Raw genomic sequence first — 19,651 nt, forward strand, 5'->3', positions numbered from 1 at the left:
GTCTCGCCCATTTGTAGGTAACACAGGAACTACACACAAAAGACCAGTTTTGTAAGGAGGCTGTCCTCTCACTCTGCTGCAGCCCAGTCTAAGGGATGGAGGCACTCCAGGAAACATATCATCCCTAGACCCTCCTCCACCTCAACTCCTGCTTCGTTTGGAGGCAGCCTGACCCTGACAGAGCTCCTTCACTGTGACTCAAATTCCTTACCCAGATCCAACCCCCCTGTCTAACTCTATCCATACCCACCTGGCAGAAAATCACTTCAGAGAATTGGGTCCTTTCTGTCATAAAAAACAGTTACTTCATGACTTGGTGGCCCGTTCCACACTTCCAGGGGGACCTCTCAACCTCCATCAAATCAGCTCCACCTTTTTCCAACAATTTTGTATCAGCTCCCATCTATCTTAGGGCACAATATAACATATCACTCAGGATCTGACAGTCAAGGGCTTTTATTCCAGAATGTTTCTGGTTCCAAGTAAAGATGGACCTTGGAGACCAGTTCTCGACTTATCCCCTACTCAGTCAGTATCTCAAGGTGCCTACCTTCAAGATGCTCACCTTACAGCATCTCTTGCGTCTTATCTCTCACCAAGCCTTTATGGCATCCCTGGATCTGAAGGATGCTTACCTTCACATCTCCATTCACCCCAGCTACAGGAAATTTCCTGCGTTTCTCAGTAGGTTCCTCACATTTTCAGTTTTCTGCATTGCCATTTGGGCTCTCTACAGTGCCAGGAGTATTCACAAAGTATCTAGACCCGGCTATTGTCCATTGCATATTGCAGGGCATTCATATTTACCCCTACCTAGATGACCTCCTAATCCTGCACCAGGACTATCACTCCCTGTCCCATCACTTACACATGCTGGCCAGGATCTTGGAGGACCTAGGTTTCACAGTGAATTTACAAAAATCCCAAATGACACCAAGTCAAGACCTGGTGATCTTTGGGTGCAGGATAAGGACGGGCATGATGTCAGCCTTTATCCCCTGCCAGAAGGTGGAAACCCTCACCCACTACTTCCAATCTCTCCTTCATTTCCCAGCCATCTCAGCCAGGGTGTTTCTGAGGGTCCTGGGCCACATGGCCTCCTTGATTCCCATGCTTTCCTTGGCCAGACTGCATATGAGGAAAATCCAGTGGGTCATAAGGAATTTGTGGAGCCAACACACACATCCTCTGGATGTTACACTTCCTCTTCTCCCATGCCTGAAAAAGGAGTTGTCATGGTGGATCTCCAACATTACCCTCAATTGAGGGGTGCCCCTGCAGATCCCTTCTTCGCACAACATCTCTACACATATGCATCCGATCTGGGTTGGGGAGCCATCCTGCACAGCAACAACAGTCAGAACAAAGTCCAGTGAGAGTAGTTAATCCAGAGAAAAAGGGACCACATCAACATAAAAGAACTGAGGGGCCCTTCTCTTGGCACTGCAGGTCTTCCAAAAGATTCTGCTGCCAGGCACCTTGAAAGAAATCACAGACAATATGACTGTTATGTGGAATGTCAAGAAGCAGGGAGGGACAAGGTCTTATCCACTCTGTACCTTGGCAATTCAGGTTTGGTCCCTAGCAGCAAACCTTCACATACACCGGCAAGGTGTATACATTCCTTCAGCAGAAACTTAGCATCCTCTCATGAATGGATCCTTCGCAGCTGGGGTATTCCACAGGCAGATCTGTTTGCCTTCTCCCAGAACAGACAGATGCCCCTTGTTTGCATGAGAACTCTGCATTCACAAGCTGGGAAGGTGGATGCCTTTCTCTTTTTTTCATGGGAGGGGATGTTCTTTTATGCCTCCCCCTTCACACTGATTCAAAAAGTCCTTTTGAAGATTCAGAGGGACAAGCGAAAAATTGTGCTGTTGACTCCCTTTTGGTCAAGACAGAATTGGTTTCCCCTACCATTTCTATTAGCCAAGGGCAATCACCACATGTTACCTCACCGATTCGACCTACTCACACAAGACAGAATCCTCATACACCCACAGGTGTCCAACCTCAAACTGATCTTATGGGCGATATAATTTTGATCCCCTTTAGAAACCTGTATTGAGAGGACATACCCAATGTCCTGCAGAAGGCCAGGAAACCTAGTACCAGGAGAAGTTACTTATCTGAATGGAAAAGATTCTCCAGATGGTGTCTCAAGAACAAACAGGACCCATTACTCCAGTACCCATGGTCTTTTCTTGTTTGTGTGAGCTGCTACATTTTGGACTGACGTGTACTTCTGTAAAAGTGCATTTGTCGGCCATCTCCACTTGTCTCCCTTTACTTACCCCTATTGGTAAGTAAAGGTGCTTATCTGCACATCCCCTATTGGTATCCAGGCTAGATGTAAGACACTTTTTTTTTAAAAAGGATTCTCCATATCGGACCTCCTCGTCAGCCTATTCCTCCATCCTGGGACCTAAATTTTGTGTTGGAAAAACTCACGTTACCTCCCTTTGAACCAGCCCATTCAGCTTCTCTTAAGTTATGTGCTTGGAAAACACTTTTGTTGGTGGCCCTTGCGTCTGCCAGGAGGCTCTTCGAAATCCAAGCCCTTATGGCCACTCCTCCTTACCTTATCTTTCACAGAGATAGGGTCTCCCTCAGAACCAGTCCTTCCTTCATGCTTAAGGTGGTTAATGAACTCTCCTTGAATCAGGCCATTAATCCACCTGTTTTTTTTCCCTCGGCCTCAGAACTTCTCAGAAAGGACTTTGCATTCCCTGGATGTTCATAGACAACTGAGGTATTATCTGGACAAGACCAAGTCCACTAGAAAGTCTGACCAACGTTTTGTCTCCTTTCACCCTAGAGTCCTGGACAAGGCGGTGTCAAAACAGACCATTGCCTCATGGATTTCTAAGGCTGTCTCATTTTGCTACTCCTTTCATGGAAAGGAATTGAATTCCGGTGTGAAAGCCAATTCTACCAGAGTAGCTGCCTCTTCAGCAGCCTTTTTCAGGGGCATTGACTATGCTTCTATTCTGGAAGCAGCCACGTGGTCTTCTGTGCATACTTTCACCAAACATTACAAGTTCTACTTGATTTCTAGAGCAAGGGCTGGGTTTGCCATGTCAGTTTTGCAGGGTCTCCTCGTCTCCGTCTCTCAATCTACCTCCCAGGCCTCCTACCTAAAGCTTTGGTGCTCTCCCTACTGTTGTGAATACTGCAACATGAAAGTAGAAGGATATAGAATAGTTGTGTAAGACTTTACCATAACTATAAATGCCGTTCTCTTCCATGTTGCAGTATTCAATCCCTCCCCTCGCCTACCCCTGTGTGTTTGCTTTTTTTAAAAGGTTATAACAGCTGCCATATAGTTATACAGCTTAAATACTTCCTTGACTGGTGGTATGTGTGGTTCTGCAAAGCTTCTTCCCTTCTAGCCTCCCAGGGGTTCTGCAGTATGCGGCAGCCAGATGTTCTTCGTGTTTCACTGTTGCAGTCATTACTCTTGGGTTGTCTGCCTGCAGGTACCCCTCAGTCGGCCTGAATACCAGAGTCTTAGGATTTCTGCTTCGGATGCTGTCACCCCTTTCATAACATCACGTCGTCGGGGGTGTAAAACAGGCAACCGACGCCATTACATCAGTCTTTCTTGCTGAGAAGGTGCCCGAAGCAGAAGCAGTTCGCAAGTGCTGGTCTGCCTCTACCTGAAATTTTCGTTTTTCGAGTTTCAAACCTGAAGACTTCTAAAGCTAAGTACCCTGTTGGGATCCCTTTTTCCTTGCTCTAACTGATATCAGAAAAAGTTAACAGTTTGGAAAGCAGATACCTCACAGAGATTTTCATTCTTACTGAGTCACCTGTTTAGGCCCAGACCACGACGTCCCTTGCTGTCGTTTTGTGCATTGTTTAACGCCCGAACCATTTGTCATCAGGCTTTGCCGCCAGATTCTTTCACTCTCGTTCTCCGTATTCCGAAATGGCTTCGATAAGCCATCCGACTACCGATCTTCCGAAAAAATGTAAAGCTAAAGACAGACCGCATAGGTCCAAAACTGCCGATGACGCATCCGTTAAGCTAGACGCCAGTCCGCTGGTACTCATTGAGGCACCTTTGCAGCCCCTGATGCCTTTTTCTGCAGATTTGCAGGCTTCTGCGGAGACCCATTCATAATCTGGTGTACCGCGAGATGCTTCTTTGACTATGGAACCTGCGGATGTCTCTACCATGGATGGGTCTGGAGTCGCTGTGCAGTCACCGGCTTCTGAGGGTGTATTCCGACCTACCAGTGTTCGAATTAAACCGTCAGTTTCTTTTTTTAGCTAAAACTACAGAGTTTCTCAGGCCCAGAGTACACACTACGCCTAGAAGACCGACGACCAAAGCGCATGCTCAAGCTCCCGTGCCACAAAAACAAATGCTTAGAATGGCTTAAGACCTTATTACCTTAATTAGGGGAAGCCAGCCTTCCCCTGCTAAGAGACCAAGAATTGAGTTTCATTCTGATTCTGTAGACCAGTAATCCGATGACTTTGACCCTTCTGATTATCCAGACATGCCCTTATCAACCTATGAGGATTCAGATGCAGAGAAATCCATTCCCCCTGCCTCCCCTCCAGAGGACTTTTCTTTTGGTGAAACCTTGCATACTTTAAGAGAACATTTCTGCTGGGAATGCCAGGATTGCCCTCAGTCCAAAAAGAGACTCGGAGAACTTTTAGAGTTGCCTTAGCAGAGGCCTCTAGCTATACCCCCTGTCCTGGATGTTGTAGATGATGTCTTCATGGAATCCAGTCTTACTCCAGACACTTTACCCCCGGCCCCTAGAAAACCTGACAAGTACTACAGAGTACCTGATTCTCACAAATTTCTCTCTAAGAATCCTACTGCAGATCCAGAGACCATTTCCCAGGGATGTAAAGGGATTAAGGCTACTACAGCCAAAAACCCTACTCCTTCAGATAGGGATTCCAGAGCTTTAGACATATGGGGTAAGAAGGTATACACCTCTGCAACTCTTGCCATCAGGGCATTGAATTGCCAGTTTCACATGTTGAAGTACCAGCAACATATTATGGAACTAATTAAACAAAACTGGTGTTACTCCCAGATTTTGCAGAAAATAGACTTACAAGAGTTGATGCATTCTGCAAACCAAGTTAGTAAGCATACTTTGTAGTGTGACTTTGATGCCCTAGAAGCATCTTGCAGGGCTACAGTCACTGGGTCTGTACTGAGAAGGCATGCTTGGCTGAAGGAACAAACCTTGCCAGATCATTTCAAATCAAAATTAATAGATGCTGCTTTAAATAAGGACTGTTTGGCACCAAAGCAGAAGAGGTTCTTAAAAAAATGGAAGAAAAAGCCAAATCTATGCAAACTGTTAAAGAATTCTTACAAGTGCAGCCACCTAGATTCGGTAGGCATTGGCCTTCAAAAAATTGGTCCTTTCTAGCCCCTTCCAGACCTTCTCAGTCCAAACCCAGGGGAAACAGGCCACCCTGACTACAGTCCCGGGGTATGCAGAGATCTAAACAGTGGAGTGCTCCCACCTCAAACAAAGGGAGTGGTAAGCCGCCCCTTATGGAAAGAGTTCACAGTGACTTTCCAATTATCCTTCCCAGCCCTGCCCAATTACTTGTGTCCCTAGGAGGAAAACTTGCCCTTCATGCAAAAAACTGGATGTCCATTACTCAGGACCGATGGGTCCTAAACATTGTATCCCAGGGGTACAGATTCTACTTTCATTCACTGCCAACCCCAAGTGGGTTTCCAGACCTTCCTCCAAACCAGTGGGCAGAAGCTCAAAAGCAAGTGCTTTCTCTGCTCAATATCAGAGCTATTCAACCTGTTCCAGTAGAACAAAGGGGGGAGGGTTTCTTCTCCAGGCTTTTCCTGGTGCCCAGAAAAGAGGGCTCTTGGCGCCCAGTCCTGGATCTATCTATTCTCAACATCTTTCTGGGTTGTCCCAAAATTCAAAATACTTACCCTACAACAGCTTCTCCCTGTGCTAGCCAAGGATGCCTGGCTAAGTCACCCTAGATTTAAAAGAAGCTTATCTGCACATCCCCATAAGGGAGTCTTGCAGGAAATGTCTACGCTTCATGGCAGGCTGTATACATCGGTTCTCTGCACTTCCCTTTGACTTATCTACTGCGCCCAGAGTATTCACAAAGTGCTTGGCTCCAGCCATTGCATACTGCAGGCAGAGAAATATCCAAATTTTCCCATACTTGGACGATTGCCTGATTCAGACGGACAGTCAGGAATTGCTACTTCAGCACCTGGCATTTGTAAAAAGCCTCCTCACTTCATTGGGATACACCATCAACGAAAAGAAATCACAACAGGTGACCAGTCAAAAAATTGTATTCCTGGGAGCAGGCTTGAACACAACTTCCCAGATGGCATTTCGCACTCTAGAAAAACAGGTCTATTTGACAAACTACTTCAAACAAATGACCACCAACCCCCAGCTGTCTGCAAGGAAAATACTGCAAGCCCTAGGGTTCATGGCTTCATGTATTCTGCTAATTCCATATGCAAGATTGCATATGAGGAAACTTCAGTGGTATTTAAAAAGTCTTTCCAGGTCATGAGAATGTTGGCACGAAACGGTCATTCCAATCATACCTTGTGTAACGGCAGAGTTTCTTTGGTGGGCAGAAGCATGCAACCACAACAAGGGACTGCCTTTCACTTAACCCCTCACCACCCAAACCCTGACAGCAGACGCATCAGACTATGTATGGGGGTGCTCACATGGCAGGCAAATGCATTCAGGGCAAGTGGAGCCCTGGCCAAATTCTCCTGCACATCAATCAAAAAGAGATGCTAGCTGTACAGAATGCTCTGACAACCTTAAAATACCTAATCTTTCCAGGACAGCTGCTGATGCACCACAGTTATGTGGTACATAAACAAGCAGGGGGGACCCATTCTTACCCACTCTGCAGGTTAGCCATGGCCCTGTGGAACACAGCCTTGAACAACCAAGTGCATCTACAAGCTCAGTTTCTGCCAGGCAAACAAAATTCACTGGCAGATGACTTGAGCAGAAATCTCCTAGACCTACATGAGTGGAAATTGGAGCCCACCACCTTCAACCTTCTAATCCAGAGGTGGGGGAAACCGGAGGTGGACCTCTTTGGCTCCCCTGAAAACCACCGGTTGAGCAAATTCTGTACCAGGAACTCTCACAGCAGGGCTTGGAAGGTGGATGCCCTAACCTTCCAATGGGAAGCCTCTCAATTTTAAGCCTTTCCCCCTCTGCCCCTTCTCTCAAAAGTACTACTCAAGATCAAACAGGACAGGCCAAGGGCAATTCTTATTGCCCCAGACTGGCCACACCAGCACTGGTACCCACTCTTATGCAGTCTGACAACAGTGCCACCCTGGCACCTTCATCAGACCCCTACCCTGCTGTCTCAGCAGGAGGGATAGATTTTGCATCCACAGTTGCAAACCCTAAAGCTTGCAGCCTGGCTTATCCCCTGAATACACCACCAGCAACCCTCAGCAAACAGGTGCTGGACGTCATTCTTGAAGCTAGAAGGCCTAGTACTAGGAAATCCTATGCTGAAAGTGGAAAAGATATTGTTCTTGGAATCGGTCTCAAGGAAAGGACACAACAGTGCCCTCCTTAGCTCAAATCCTGGATTACCTAGCAGAGCTACTCCAGAGTCCTGTCCTTCTCCTCCATTAAGATGCATGCCTCTGCCATCTCAGCTCATTATAATACTGAGCCACCTCTATTTTCTCAACCTGTCGTCATACAGTTCCTGAGGGGGGCTAACAACTTAAGGCCCCCTAGGAGAGCACCCACCCCTGCCTGGGACCTTAACTTTGTACTGGAAAAGCTCAGTCTTCCCCCTTTTGAACCTGCTGCTTCAGCAGAGTTAAAATTCCTCTCTTGGAAAACAGCCTTGCTTTTAGCCATACTTCAGCAAGAAGAGTGTCTGAGTTACAGGTGCTAATGGCTGTGGAACCCTTCATTATTTTCTATGCTGACAGGGTTTCCCTCAGGACTAATCCATTCTTTATGCCTAAGGTGGTGTCCAGTGTGGCTCTAAACCAGTCCATCCATTTCCCAACCTTCTTCCCTAATCCTCAGAATAAAGGGGAAAGGATCCTGCACTCCTTGGATGTGCACAGACAGCTCCAGGTTCTACCTTGACAGGACTAAACCTTTCAGAAAATCTGACCAGCTGCTAGTCAGCTTGCTTCAGGGGTAGAGGGCAAGGCCATTTCAAAGCAAACCATTTCCAAATGGGTAGCACACTGCATCCATTTCTTCTACAAGCACCATGGAAAACCTACCCCACAGGGGATCAGACCACATTCCACTATGGCTACTTCCACCTATACAGCATTTCTCATGGGAGTCCCTTCCAGGGACATTCTGGAAGCTGCTACCTGGAGTTCTGTACACACCTTCAACAAGCATTACCACTTAACTATTTTTTCTAAATCCAGAGCTGGATTTGCTACAGCAGTCTTACAAGGCCTGCTAGCCAGCCCTAACACTACTTGACTGCCTCCACCCTTCCTCAGCTTTGGGAATCAACCCATGTGTGATGACTGCAACAGTGAAACACGAAGAATATAGTGCAGTTGTTTACACTTGCCATAAATGTAGATGCTCGAGTGTATTCACTGTTGCAGTCCTGGATGTTCTTCGTGTTTCACTGTTGCAGTCATTACATTTGGGTAATCCTGCTGGCAGTTTGCCCTCATCCGGCCTGAATTCCAAAGTCTTGGGTCCTGCGTCGGCTGCTGTTGCCCCCTTCCCTGACGTCAGGTCATCAGGGGTATAAAAGAAGCAGCTGACGCCATTTTCTTCAGTCTTTCTTGCCGTACGGTGCCCGAAGAAGAAGCAGTTTGCAAGTGCCAGTCGGCCGACTCCTGAGATTTTCTTGTTTGAGTTTCAGATCCAAAGTCTTCAGTAAAGCTAAGTACCCCATTGGGGAAACTTTTTTCTTGCTCCAGACTGATGACAGAAAAAGTTAATTGTATTTCTTGTGGAAAGCAAATACCTCATAAGGATTTTCATTCTTACTGTATTCCTTGCCTAGGCCCTGATCACAATGTTACTGGTTGTCGGTTTTGTGCTAGATTTAACCAATGCACTATTAAGCGTCGGTATAATTTTGCTTTAAACTTTTTTGGACGCTGGTTTAATTATCCTGAAATGTCGTTGGATAGCGATCCGACTACTGGAGTTTACAAAAACGCAAAGAAAAGGATAGAGAAAAACAATTGAGGCCCAAAACAGATGATGAAGCTTCTCCTAAGCCAGGTACTGGTTCGCCGGTTCTCAGTGAGGCGCTTTCGCAGCAACTGATGCCTACTACCTTAGAGTCGCAGGCCGCTACCGACTCCCACGTGGAGTTGGCCATGCCGCTGGATACTCAAGGTATTGGAGCCTCGGACGCTAATCTCTCAGATGGGTCCAGAGCCACTGAGCAGGTACCGGCTTTTGAGGCTGTATTCAGACCTAAACATCTTTACATTAAAACTACTTCAGCTTCAAAGGCAAAGACTAAAGCACCTTCTAAAGCAAGGAAACAAACTCAAAAGCCACGTGGACAGGCCTCTGTGCCCAAAAAACAGATGCTCAAAATGGCCGAAGACTTGATTACCGTGATCACGGTTTCCCATTCCCCTCCTGATAAGAGGCGTAGGCAAGACACACTGACTATGAATCTTCAGATCAGGTTTCTATTTCTTCTGATTCCTCTTCTGATCAGGAATATCCTCTTCCCTCCCTATGAGGATTCTGATGCTGAAGAATCTATACCTTCAGCATCTCCTTCTGAGGGCTATTCTTTTGGGGAAACCTTGCATACCATGAGGGAGCAATAAAATAACCAGTAAAAATAGCTGAAATCTGAAGTCCAAGTGGTCAAAACTACTCTGGACCTGTAGTATTTCATCTCTCACTTGGATCAAATCACAATTGGTTCTAAGATGGCTTCCACCCCTGGCCAAGCAGAGTTATTCAAGGTAGTGATTTAAATGGAGCAAAGCAGTACTAAATGAAGCAGAACAGTGCAAAGAGTAATATCAGCCGAGGCAGTATTAGCTTAAAATAATGTAAAAGTATAGGCAATGGAAAAACAGCTTAAATGCCTAAAGAAGTACAAAGAAAGCAACGGGCAGTGCAGAAGCAGTTCATACAGTTGGAATAGCTAGGCAACAAGTGCAGACAAAAATATTTCCTTTACTGTTTTTTGTCTGTTCAGATGCAGAAGCCAGTTAAACAGTGAGGGCATGTGGCTCAACTCTTTGCAGTCCCTTTAGGATGACCCGCCATACTTTATTTTTCACAAGGAATGAGTTTGAGGACGAACCCATCATTTATGTAGAAGAGGACCTTAAGGAATCTTTTGAGCTTGTGTTGATTGAGCAGGGATTATTTTAGTCATAGTGAGTCCCTGCTGCATTGTGTGGTTGTCCATAGGCAGTCGAGATATTGCATGGGTAACAATAAAAGTATTACAAAGGATTTCAGTTATTTAGACACTCCTACTCTAGTCACTTCACTTCTCCCTTTTCATAATCACAGTTGTAACGGTCTATTTTATTTTCGTGTCTTCATTATAAACATCACTTTTCAAAAGCTCATGCCTTAAATGCTTATGTCTCTTTTTTTATAATTATATTCCACGTCCCATTTTCCTTATCTTCAACATACAGTTGGCTTCTGCTTACAAGCTTCCTTTTTTTCTTGCTAATTTACTACTTTTTTCACCAATTTCCTTCTCATATTATAATAATACCACCAGCCTGTCTTTCTTGTGTACTCTGTTTTGTCAGGTATTCCTTATTGAATTCTTGTTGTGTTGAGCAGCCTTACCTGTGTATGCTATTGAACGTATGCACTTTTAAGCACTGTTTGAATTAGTTTACTTATTTTGTGCCATTGCATGTTCAGATGTTACAGTAATGGTGATTTAACATGTTCAGTACATCAAGTTAAACATTCAGTTTAAATTTGCCTTCTAGGCCCAGGTTGTCCCTCAAGAGACCTTAGACCAGTGTACTTACCTGATTAAAACTGCATGTATGAATACAATAAAGTAAATGTTATTTCTAGTACGTATGGCAAAAAGTTAATTCAGCTGTTTCTGGCTATTTGGAATCAAGTTGTTTCTTTTGTTCAGCATAAATGTGGAAGGTGTTGCCAGGGTTAACTTAAGCTCATTCTTCCAAGGCTGTCTTCTTTAGTGGTCTTTTTCTGTCCAGGTGTGTCTGTCGATAATCTCTGTAGAAAAGCTACATGGTCCTCATTGAAAATCATTGTATAATAGTGTAAGTTGAGTATTGTCTCCAGGTTTAGGTCTCTGATTGGAGACTAGAATTCATGTGAGTATTTCTGTAGTCCAGTTTCCCTTTGAGGATTAGCTGGGGACCCTTGTAAAGGTTAATGAGCGCTGGATTCTCCTTGGCAGTTATGTAATGGTAGATCTACTTGTAGAGTTCAGTCTCAAGTATTATGTATCCCCTCCAGCCCACTTTTATGGTGTGGGAAGGTCTGTTGCCTTGTCAACTTTTTTTTTTTCCTCTCACTCATTTGGTGAGGAAACTGGAGAAAGGGGTGGGGGGTTAGGAAATCCTAGAAAGGAGGAGGTACAAATGAAGCTTGTGAAAGTTATAGCCCCCTAGAGCATGTGAGGCATGCAAGTCCTGAAGGCTATAGCAAAGATGGAATTCTCCAAGCAGGTCTGTCATAATGTTTGTCATGTGATTGTCTTTTTTTTTTGGTCTGGTGGTACTATAACTTCACTGATAGCCATTCATTTGGTAGAAGGAATGTGTTTTGCTTAACTTTTTTGCGTGCTTCTTATAGCCTTCTCACACACACACACACACACACACACACACACACACACACACACACACACACACACACACACTTACTTTATGGGACTTCAGACCATAGTCCTAATTTTGCAGCTAAATCTTTTTGTAGCACTTTTCTGTCGCCTTGATGGGGTTGCTTTAGAGTGCTTATGGTAGATCAGTAGCATTGTATTTACAACTATTTGGTGGTATTGCAGTTTTTGAACATAATTCCTTTTTACATGCTGTCTTGTTGACTAGGCTAAAGTATGTTAACATTTTGTAGTGATGAAAATGAAGGCTCATTTTTCTGCAAGTAAGCTTTAATATACAGCATTGATTTTTGTGTATGTTTGAAATTGTTTAAAGGCTTTTACTTGGTTCATTTATTTGAATTCTTTAAAGCAGTCTTTTTTCTGTGCATTATGTGGATTAGAACTGTTTATCTCTGTCATTCTGTTTCCTAAACAGTTGAAAAGGTACAGTGCTGTCTGACGTTAGCCTTAAAAAAGAAAAAGTAAAGTGATTGATGGTATTAATTTGTAAGAGATGTCCATTTCTCTGTGCTGTAAGACTGTCTTATCAGATTTGGTATTGCTTCTTCATTTTCAACTGCAAAGTAATGCTGAAGATGTTTTTTTAGAAGCCTTGCCAGTGAAGCTCATGTTATGCATGGTTTATTCCGGTCTCTAATTTTGTTTGTTTTTGTTAGATTTTGGAACATTCTTTGATTTGGAGGATAACCTCCCAGATGAACTGATTCCGAATGGAGGAGATTTAAGCATATTGAACAGCAATGGGAGCCCTGGCCAAGATGCTGCCTCCAAGCACAAGCAACTTTCAGAACTGTTACGGGCGGGCAGTTCAAGCTTAAGTGTAAACTCTAGCAGTCCTGTCCAACCTGGAATGGCTATCACCGTCCAACAGAACAGTACCAGTATTGGTGGCTTGTCTTCAGTAAGTAAGAACCCAATGAATACAGGTCTTACATCACCTGTATCGAACTTGAAGCAGACAGTTAACACCTCTGGCTGTACATCTTCTGCAGTGCAAGCCTTGAATTCTCAAACACAGAAACAAGTCAACATGGTGTCGAACAGTGCAGTGACTTCACAAACTGCCCCTGGATTATGCTTGAACACTAACTTTAACCAGACACATCAGGCCCTCCTAACAAGTAACTCTGGTCACAGTTTGATGAGTGCATCCCAGCCAGGACAAGGGCAAGTAATTAATGGATCACTTGGTGCAGCTGGAAGAGGTAGAACAACAGGAATGCAGTTTTCTGGACCTGGAATGCAGGGAAACACCGGCAGTGTGCTGGCTGACACATTAACGCAAGGGGCCCCAGTGATGGCTGGTCATACATCACTGAATGCTCCTCAGACTGGAGCCATGACTAAGGTAAGTAGAGTAAGTAGAGTTCTGTTGCATCACTTTATTCACCTGAACTAATTAAAAGTATATTGTATCATGAAAAACGTCTCTCTCTGATGGTTTAAATGTGAAGTTGGGTTTTATAAACTTTTATTTTTTGCTTAGGGACATTTATGCATTGCAGGACTGTAGTCACACACTGAGCCATCACAAGAGGTGCAAGTTAGCTAAACTGCAGAGGTCTCTTTGATCATACTGTTTGTGTATGTTTTAGGGTTGTGAACACTGCTGGTTATTGCATTTGTTCAAATTTGCCCCATTATTTGAAAATGACCTAGCAAAACAGGTTCCTTTTCTCTTTGCGTGGTTTGTGCCTTTTGTGAGAACCTGTATAAAACATTGATGTGAAGTTGATGATGTCCTTCAAGGATGCATCTGCAGTCATCACATATGGGTTGTCCTGCCTCAGGCAGCCCTTCGGTCGGCCGGATTCCAAAGTCTGGGTCCGGCGTCGGCTGATGTCGCTCCTTCCCCGACGTCACAACGCCTGGGGTATAAAAGCGTCAGCTGACGCCATGTTCCTCAGTCTTTCTTGCCGCGTGGTGCCCGAAGCAGAAGCAGTTCGCAAGTGCCGGTCGGCCAGCTCCTGTAATTTCGCTATCCGAAGACTTCAAAAGCTAAGTACCCAGTTGGGGACTCTTTCTTGCCTCAGCCGATGTCAGAAAAAGTTAATAATTGTTTAACTTGTGGGAAACAAATACCTCATAAGGATTTCCACTCTTATTGTCTTCCTTGCTTAGGCCCAGACCACGACGTCTCGGCCTGCTCTGCCTGCGCTTCTTTCAACTGACGCTCTCTTAAGACGTCGGTCGGAGTTCGCAGAAGAGGTTTTTGGGGATAGTTTTGCCTACAAAATGCCGTCGGAAACCCCGACATCGCATCTAATTAAGAAACGGAAAGACAAGGACCGACACACGCGGCCCGTGGTTTCGGCTGAAGCCGCGTATAGGCCTACCGCGAGTGTCTCTGTTTAGGCTGATACCGAGTCCTTGGACCTTCCGAACCCTGAAGTAATACAACCGACAGCCTCGGTCCCGGAGGCTCCTACCGAGTCGGTTACAGAATTGCCTTCCGAAACTGGTGTATTGGAATCTTCCGACACCATACCTTTAGATAAAGCTACACCAGCACGTGGTGCAGCCAGGCCTCCTGCATCCATGTCTATTAAGGCCTTCACCAGGGCTAAAGCTGCAAAACACACTAAAACCATGCCTCCCAGAGTTATTCCTCCGGGACCTTCTTCTAGTTCACAGATTTTAACTTTGGCAGAGGACCTGATCTCCTTAATTAGGGGCTCTCAGCCTCATCCGGACAGGGGCTCCCAACCCCCTCTAGACAAAAGGCCCAGGATGGATCCCCCTGATCCCCTTTCCTCAGAGGAGGCCTCTGTTGGCTCGGATCACTCAGACTACCAGGAGGAGGCTTACTCGGCCTACGAGGATTCGGATGCAGAGGAATCTATTCCCTCAGCCTCCCCTCCTGAAGAGCTTTCCTTTGGGGAGATCCTTCACACTATGAGAGAGCATTTCAAATGGCAGGGCCAGGAATATTCTGATTCCAGGAAAAGACTAAGAACTTTTCTTCATTTACCTCAGCATAGACCTTTGGCTATTCCTCCTGTTTTAAATGTGATTGATGATGTATATTCTGACTCTAGTATGACCCCTGACACTCTGCCTCCGGCTCCTGTTAAGCCTGATAGGGTCCCGGACACACATAATTTTCTTTATAAGGCCCACTCTGCTGACCCTGAAACTATTTCACAGGGCCCTAAAGGGGTTGCAGCTGTTTCTACTAAGAACCCACTCCCCTCTGCAAAGGAGTCCAGGGCATTAGAGAGATGGGGTAAAAAAGTGTATACTTCTGCCACTCTTGCTATGAGGGCATTAAATTGTCAATTTCACATGATACAGTATCAAGAGTATTTGTTAGAAGAAATGCATAAGAAATTGTCTTCTGAACCCCTTGACCGTAAATCCCTTCAGGGTCTGGTACATAATTCCCAGCAGGTTAGCAACCATTTCTTGCAGTGTGGTTATGATGCATTGGAAGCTTCATGTAGGTCAGCAATGACAGGTGGTGTCATACGCAGGCATGCTTGGCTGAAGGAACAATCTCTGCCAGAACATGTTAAAGCTAAGCTTTTGGATGCTCCACTGGAAAAACAAAAGTTATCTTCCATGACGTCAGGTAGTCAGGGGTATAAAGCATGCAGCCGACGCCATTACATCAGTCTTTCTTGCCGTGCGGTGCCCGAAGCAGAAGCAGTTCGCAAGTGCCGGTCGGCCGACTCCTGAAATTTTCGTTTTTGAATTTCAGAACCGAAGTCTTCAACTAAGCTAAGAACCCCGTTGGGGAAACTTTTTCTTGCTCTAAACAGATGTCAGTTGTTGTTGTTTGTCTTTCGGCATTTTCCCGGTAAGGGGTCACCACAGCGGAACTCTGGTCCGCTAATGATTGGCAGTAGATTTTTACGAAGGCACGCCCATTTACACACGCATGTCTTTCAAACGCTACCCAACCGCGGGGAGGACATGCAGACTCCACACAGAAGGCACTTCCAAGCCAAGCCGAGAATCGAACAGGAGAACCTCTTGCTGTGAGGTAACAACGCTACCGCCGTACCACCGCGGCATCATTCTAAACAGATGTCGGTAAAAGTTAATAATTGTATTTCTTGTGGAAAGCAATTCCCTCATAAAGATTTTCATTCGTACTGCATTCCTAGCTTAGGCCCTGACCACAATGTACCTTGCTGTCGGTTTTGTGCCTTATTTAAACAACAAACTATTCATCATCGGTTTATTTACACTTCTAATTATTTTGGTACTCGGTTCGATTATCCAGATATGACTTTGGTAAGCCACCCGACTACCAACATTCTGAAAAAACGCAGAGACCGATCGCATAGGTCCAAAGCTGCCGATGGTGCTTTTCCTAAGTTAGTCATCAGTTCACCGGTACTCAGTGAGGCGCATTCACAGTTTCTGATACCCGCTACTTGTGATTCGCAGGCCTCTACGGAGACCCATTCAGAGTCCGATATGCCACGAGATGCTTCAACTGTGGAACCTGTGGAGGTCTCTACCTTGGATGGGTCCTGAGCCGCTATGCAGGCACCGACTTCTGAGGGTGTATTCAGGCCTCTACTGACTTGCATATTAAACCAGCGTCATCTTCTTCTTCAAGGCCTAAAACTCGATCCATGCCTAGAAAACCAATGCCCAGACCGCATGGTCAGGCCTCTATGCCTAAAAAACAAATAAGAATATCTGAAGACCTTAATACTTTAATCAGGGGAAGCCAACCTTCCCCCTCTAAGAGACCTAGGACTGAGTTTGCTTATGATTCTTATGATCAGGAGTCTGAAATTTCTGTTTCCGCTGATGGTTAGGATTTACTCTTATCTATCTATGAGGATTCTGATTCAGAGGACTCTATTCCCTCTGCTTCCCCTCCAGAGGATTTCTCTTTTGGTGAAACCTTGCATACTCTTAGGGAGCATTTTCACTGGGAAAGCCAGGATTACTCTGACTCTGAAAAAAGGCTTAGGGATTTTTTACTCATGTCCCAACACAGGCCTTTAGCTATCCCTCCTGTACTGGACATTGTTGATGATGCCTTTTCGGAATCTAGCTTGGCCCCTGACTCTCTACCTCCTGCTCCCAGAAAACCTGATCGATATTACAGGGTTCCTGACTCTCACAAGTTCCTCTCTAAAAATCCTACTGCGGATCCAGAGACCATTTCACAGGGACCCAAGGGCATTAAGGCTACTACTGCCAAAAATCTTACCCCCTCTGATAGAGATTCCAAGGCACTGGATAGATGGGGTAAAAAGGTATACACTTCTGCAGCCTTGGCCATTAGGGCCTTAAACTGCCAGTTTCACATGTTAAAGTATCAGCAGCATCTTACTGGATTGCTTAAACAGAAAATGATGTTGATTCCTGACTGTTCTGAAAATAAAGATTTACAGGATTTAATGCATTCTGCTGAACAAGTAAGAAAACATACTTTGCAATGTGGTTTTGATTCACTAGAGGCATCTTGCAGGGCTGCTGTGACTGGGTCTGTACTTGGAAGGCATGCTTGGCTTAAGGAGCAATCTTTGCCAGATCATGTTAAAGCTAAACTGCCGGATGTTCCCTTAAACCAAGACCGCCTGTTTGGCAACAAAGCAGAAGTAGTACTTTAAAAAGATGGAGGGAAAAACTAAATCTATGCAAACTGTTAAAGATTTCCTGCAAGTACAGCCTCTCAGATTTAGTAGGCATTGGCCTTCAAAGAATTGGTCCTTTCCAGCCTCTTCCAGGGCTTCTCAGTCCAAACCCAGGAAGAGCAGACCACCTAGGTTACAGTTTCAGGCTGCACACAAGCCTAAGCAGTGGGGGGGGGGGGGCTCCCACTTCAAAGCAGGGAGTGGTAAGTCTCCCCCCATGGTACACTGTCTCAATGACTTAACTTTAAATCTTCCAAGCCCTGCACAACTGACTGTTCCCTTAGGGGGAAAGATTGCCCGGCAGGCAAAAAATTGGGAACGGATTACCCAGGACAAATGGTTTTAAATATAGTTTCCCAAGGATAAAGATTCCACTTTCACGTTTTACCAACCCAAAATGGTTGGCCAGATCTACCCCCAAATCAGTGGGCAGAGGCTCAGAAGCAAATTCTCCTTCTCTTAAGCATCAGGGCTATTCAGCTTTTCCAGAAGAGGGAAAGGAGACAAGGTTTCTTTTCAAGACTTTTCCTGGTGTCCAGAAAAGACAATTCCTGGCGTCCTATACTGGATCTCTCTATCCTAAACACATTTTTGGTGATCCCAAAATTCAAGATGGTAACTCTTCACCAGCTGCTTCCTATGCTAGGCAAGGATGCCTGGTTGGCAACACTGGATCTAAAGGAAGCCTACCTGCACATCCCAATAAAGAGAATCCTGCAGAAGATACCTACGCTTCAAAGCAGGCTACATGCACTATCAGATGTTCATCGTGTTTCACTGTTGCAGTCATTACTCTTGGGTTATCCTGCTGGCAGGCTGCCCTCAGTCAGCCAGAATTCCAAAGTCTAGGTATGGCATCGGTTGCTGTCGCCTCTTCCCTGACATCAGTGCGCCAGGGGTATAAAAGATGCAGCTGACGCCATTTTCTTCAGTCTTTCTTGCTGCGCGGTGCCCTAAGCAAAAACGGTTCGCAAGTGCTGGTCGGCCGACTCCTGAGATTTTCTTATCCGAATTTCAGAACCAAAGTCTTCATTAAAGCTAAGTACCCCGTTGGGGAAAGTTTTTTCTTGCTCCAGACCGATGTCAGAAAAAGTTAACAATTGTATTTCTTGTGGGAAGCAAATACCTCATAAGGATTTTCACTCTTGCTGTATTCCTTGCCTAGGCCCTGATCACAACGTTGCTAGCTGTCGGTTTTGTGCTAGATTTAACCAACGCACTATCAAGCATCGGTTCGATTTTGCATTTCATTACTTTGGCCGAAGATTTAATTATATAATGCCGTCGGGCCAGTCGACAACTGGAGTTTACAAAAAAACACAAGAACAAGGAAAAGGATAGGCATCCGAGGTCCAAAACCAACAACGAGGCTTCTGCTAGGCCCAGTCGCCAGTTCTCAGTGAGGCGCTTTCGCAGCCCCTGGCGCCCGCTACCTCAGAGCCACAGGCCGCTACCGACTCCCACGTGGAGCCGACTGGGCCTCTGGATACTCAAGGTATTGGACACTCGGAAATCATTCCCTCAGATGGGTCCGGAGCCGATGAGCAGGCATCAGCTTCTGAGGGTGTCTTCAGACCTACACAACTATATATTAAGCCATGTTCAGCTTCAAAGACAAAGACTAAAGCAGCTCTGAAGACAAAGAAACAAGTACAGCACTCTCCTGCTCAGACTTCCATGCCTAAAAAACAGATACTCAAAATGGCCGAAGACCTAATTACTTTGATCAAGGGTTCCCATCCCCTTCCTGATAAGAGGCCTAGGCAAGAGACAGAGTATGATTTTTCTGATCACGTTTCTATTTCCTCTGATTCCTCTTCTGAACAGGATTACTCCATGCTTCCCTGTGAGGATTCTGATGCTGAAGAATACATTCCTTCAGCCTCTCCTCCTGAGGATTATTCTTTTGGGGAAACCCTGCATACTATGAGGGAGCATTTCCACTGGGAGAGCCAAGATTATTCTGAATCTAAGAAAAGGCTCAGAGACTTTCTGCTACTTCCTCAGCACAGACCCCTTGCTATTCCACCTGTTCTAGACATTGTAGATGATGTATTTTCAGAATCCGGCCTGTCACCTGACTCTTTACCCCCTGCACCTGCTAAGCCAGACAGATACTACAGGGTCCCGGATTCTCATAAATTCCTATATAAAAACCCCGCTGCTGACCCAGAAGCTATATCTCAGGGTCCCAA

At 45.3% G+C, this 19,651-nt stretch overlaps 1 protein-coding gene across 1 annotated transcript in view; it reads left to right on the forward strand.

Moving 5' to 3' along the window:
- The window catches only part of LOC122816509 (CREB binding protein), a gene marked incomplete in the record, with an annotated part of 4,149,155 nt that overhangs the window by 188,002 nt on the left and 3,941,502 nt on the right, over positions 1–19,651 (forward strand). Inside the window, 1 exon segment of the mRNA XM_044089341.1 lies at positions 12,510–13,201. Coding sequence (XP_043945276.1) covers positions 12,510–13,201 — 692 coding nt within the window.

The sequence above is a fragment of the Protopterus annectens genome, chromosome 12.part0 (genome assembly GCF_019279795.1).
Source record: "Protopterus annectens isolate FY-2018-M chromosome 12.part0, PAN1.0, whole genome shotgun sequence".
NCBI classification, from domain to species: domain Eukaryota; kingdom Metazoa; phylum Chordata; order Ceratodontiformes; family Protopteridae; genus Protopterus; species Protopterus annectens.